General features: G+C 54.0%; 1 protein-coding gene across 1 annotated transcript; it reads right to left on the reverse strand.

Annotated features, from left to right (window-relative positions):
* Positions 1-1,328: 1,328 nt before the first annotated feature.
* DICSQDRAFT_170848 (calcium ATPase transmembrane domain M-containing protein) lies at positions 1,329-3,851 on the reverse strand (the record flags this gene model as incomplete). Its single annotated transcript, XM_007366475.1, has 7 exons — positions 1,329-1,634; positions 1,699-1,904; positions 1,960-2,112; positions 2,169-3,278; positions 3,328-3,489; positions 3,556-3,774; positions 3,830-3,851. 7 exons carry the CDS (start codon positions 3,849-3,851, stop codon positions 1,329-1,331), a joined length of 2,178 nt encoding a protein of 725 aa, XP_007366537.1.
* Positions 3,852-3,911: the final 60 nt, after the last annotated feature.

The raw sequence follows: 3,911 nt of genomic DNA on the forward strand, positions 1-3,911 counted from the left end.
GTGAAGTTCTTGAAATTTCGCTCACAACTTGGTCTCCGCTTCCCAAAGTCCAGAGCTGCTTAAAGCGCCTGCTACGCTTGCGTAACCATTCGGATACTTAGCGAGGGGGAGTGTTGAACAGGCGCTGGTTTACACAGCTTGCCTAACACAGCCGTCACAAGATATGGAACGGCACAGCCGGTTACTGCAATAACCGAGGCTGTACTACTCATGTGGTACACACACAGCTTCGCTGTGTACGCACTGCTTCTCTGTGCGACTGTGCATCCTGGGAATGTACTGTATAGTACTACGTAGCCACAGATGTACAGTAGTATATATAGGGGACCTCTGTACCCCCAATCTACAGTTCAGTTCACTCGAACATCTCCTCTCATCGCTCTAACAAGCCTCTTACAACCAACAACCCTTCTAGGTGAGTTGCAGGCTATCCGCTGTCGTTGCCACCCGTGGGAGAGGCCTTCGCCCCCCGGGTTCAACATGGAATTCTATAGGAATAGTTCTGGAGCGGCGTGATGACATTGTCCGATCACAAACAGCCCTCGACGGTACTAATCAGCAAAAGTGTAAAAATCTTTTGCCGTATTGCCCGTTCAGGCAATACTCAGCGAGAGCGCGCAATATACGTCAGATCATGCGCTGTCATGGGTGGTCTTGCAATGTCGTAAATATATTGCAAGACCTTGCAATATCCTACAAGACCAGGCAATATCGGCAATACCGGGCAATATTTCGCATTATTGCAGGTATTGCGAGGTATTGCCGGTATTGCGCGCTCTCGGAATACATTTCCGGTATTGCAAGACCATGCCACAAATGGCGCTTCAGGCAATGTCCGCAATCCTGTAGGATATTTTTACACTTTTGCTGATGGCCTAAGTACATGTACCACTCTTATGATGGAGCTGCACGCGTGCATCTGTTTGTCTACATTTCCCTTATGATTCTGCTACACAGGTTATGGACTGCGGCCTTGTACGCAGTGAGACAACGACAGGGAAATGATGACTCCTTCAAGTTTTATACGAACCCGGGATCGGATGGAGGCTTCTGCAGTGTGAGGTTGAATATAGCGAACTCCCAAACTGCAGTGTGCCCTACGTCTTGCCGGGTAGCGCTTTATATGGCCGACGACACTCAGGTGCCGACGCCCGCGCGCTGAAGCAGGGCCGGATTCCACTACACCGGAGAAGAATCAAGATATTGCTTACACGCGATTTGGTTAGGTACGCTCCAATCCTTGCAAGCGAAGACGGGATAGAAGACACAGATATATTACCACACACTATATAGTATGCCCCAACGGGGATCCTCGCCAGTCCACACCATCATGCCAACTCCTCCACTGCCCCAGAATACGACTCAGCCGCGTTCATCGAGCGTTCATACCTCCGTCGCGCCTCGTGCAGTCCAGCCGAGAAACCACCCAGGATGAAGAGCGTGCACAGATCCGAGAGGCTGAGCGCTTCCGTCTGGAAGATGCTTTGAAGGAACGGGACGTAGATGAGCGCGAGCTGGACGAGGAATGACGTCGATACCGTCGTGACTAGCATCCGGTTTTGTAAGAGGCCACAGCCAAGGCCACGGTTTTGTACTGCTGAAACAAGGTCGAGGAAAACGAAGCATGTGAAGGTCTTATGACGTACGATCAGTTTATGTTCAGCGTGGCACATGGGAGTAGGACATAGATAGGCGTACCATAGTCTGTTCTCGTCGTGTCATATCCTGGTCGTCCGCAAGCGCGTAAATGTAGACAAAGAGAGTCCCGATCACGATGATCGAGGCGGAGAATAGGACGCGATATACAAGGCGTTGGCTGATAATCGGCGCGTCCTTCCTTCTAGGTGGTCTGCGCATGACTTGTGGGTCTATGGGGTCTACACCAAGAGATTGACTCGGAGGGCCTGATAGCTCGTTTAGTAGGGTGATTGAAGAGAGAGATTGGACATGCACACAGACCATCCATGAGAATATTTATGAAGAGTATCTGCATTGCGTTGAGCGGGTTGCTAAGCCCAAAGAACGTGCTTAGGGTGATGAGCGTCAGCGCAGCACAAGCAGTACTGAGTTGGAAAGATAGGAAGTTCTGGATATTGTGGAAGATGGATTTCCCTGAGGAACGACCGTCAATGAGTACACAAGTCGTCCACAATCGCGTCTGATCTCACCTTCTTCCACCGCAGGCAAAATAGTGCTGAAGTTATCGTCCACGAGGATCATATCCGCCGCCTCCTTCGCCACGTCTGTCCCGCTCTTCCCCATAGACACCCCAATGTCCGCCATCTTGAGCGCAGGCGCATCGTTCACCCCATCCCCCGTCATCGCCACGACCGCACCCCGACTCTGGAACGCCTCCACGATCGCCATCTTGTGCTTCGGGGTCGTCCTCGCGAATACGCTCACGCCGCCTACGATTTCACGTAGCTGCGCTTTGCTCATCCGGTCGATTGCTTGTCCCGTCAGGCACCCGCTCATGCCCGCCGCAGTTGCACCCACGCGAAGCCCGAGCGAGCGCGCGATTGAGAGCGCCGTTTCCTCTGCGTCCCCGGTGATCATAACGACCTGCACGCCTCCGCTCTGGAGGAGCCCAATGGCGTCGGCGACGCCCTTGCGAGGGGGGTCAAGCATCGCCTGGAAGCCCACGAACACCAGATTCGTCTTCTCCCTGTCCAGCTGGGTGCTTGGAGTCCCCGCCCGACTACCCGCGTGCGATGAGGGCGCTGAGGATGACGGAGTAGACTCAACGGGCCCATACCCATACGCGAGCGCGATGATGCGGAGGCCGCGGGACGCGGTCGTCTGCGCCTTCGTGAGGATGACGTTGCGCGTGTTCGCGTCGAGTGCTGGGGTCGAGTCGTCCGAGACGTAGTAGAATTTGCATCGGTCGAGAATCGCGTCAATTGAGCCCTTGATGTAGTACATCTCCCGCTGCCCACCGTTCACTACGAGTGAATTTGATGGGCTATGCGTGCCGCTAACAGCCATGTACTTGCGCTCGGAGTTGAAAGGCAATTCGGAGGTACGGGTGAAATCTTGGCGCTGGTCGACCATATTGAAAAGCGAGAGGATGTTAAGGAGGGCAACATCAGTGGATTGGCCGACAAATTGGCCCTCCTCGTTCCGGACGGCGTTGTTACAGACTGAGCCCACTATGAGCGTCTTGCGGAGGGCCGGTGTAACTTGCACGTTTGGTGACGTGGTTGACGTAGGGTCAAGTGAGACGACCTCATCGACCGTATACAGCTCCGTGACGGTCTGTTCGTTCTTAGTGAGTGTACCTACGAAGCCCGTGAGAAAGGACTTGGTGATGTGAGTGCGATGACCTACCAGTCTTGTCTGAACAAATGACGGAGATAGACCCAAGCGCTTCAACCGAGTGTAGCTTCTTCACAATAGCCTTACGCTTCGACATCCGCAGAACACCCAGCGCCAGGGTCACCGTCGTCACAATTGGCAGACCTTCCGGAATGGCCGCAACAGCAAGCGACACTGTACTTCACCGAAACAACGTCGTTAGCAGTCGATCCCTTATCACCAGAAATCGAATTGGCGTACCTCCGATGGTGAACATATCGAGCCACGACTTGTGCTGAATCACGCCGAAGATACAGATGACCCCAATGATACCAAACGAAATCATGGACAGCTTCTTCGCAAGCTCATCCATACTGAGCTGCAGGGGGGTCCGCTTCTCCTCGACGTCCTGCATCATCGAGAAGATCACTCCGAACTCTGTTTGCGTCCCTGTCGCAATCACCACGCCCGCGCCTCGGCCTGGGGACAGATATTCAACGTTCATCACACCTACTACCGTATCCGCTACACTCACCGTTTCGTACGAGCGTGCCCATGTACGCGATGCACGACCGCTCTGCGAGCGCAACGGGCTCCCCAGCGGGCACTCCATACCC

The sequence above is a fragment of the Dichomitus squalens genome (assembly GCF_000275845.1).
Source record: "Dichomitus squalens LYAD-421 SS1 unplaced genomic scaffold DICSQscaffold_18, whole genome shotgun sequence".
Classification (NCBI taxonomy): Eukaryota; Fungi; Basidiomycota; class Agaricomycetes; order Polyporales; family Polyporaceae; genus Dichomitus; species Dichomitus squalens.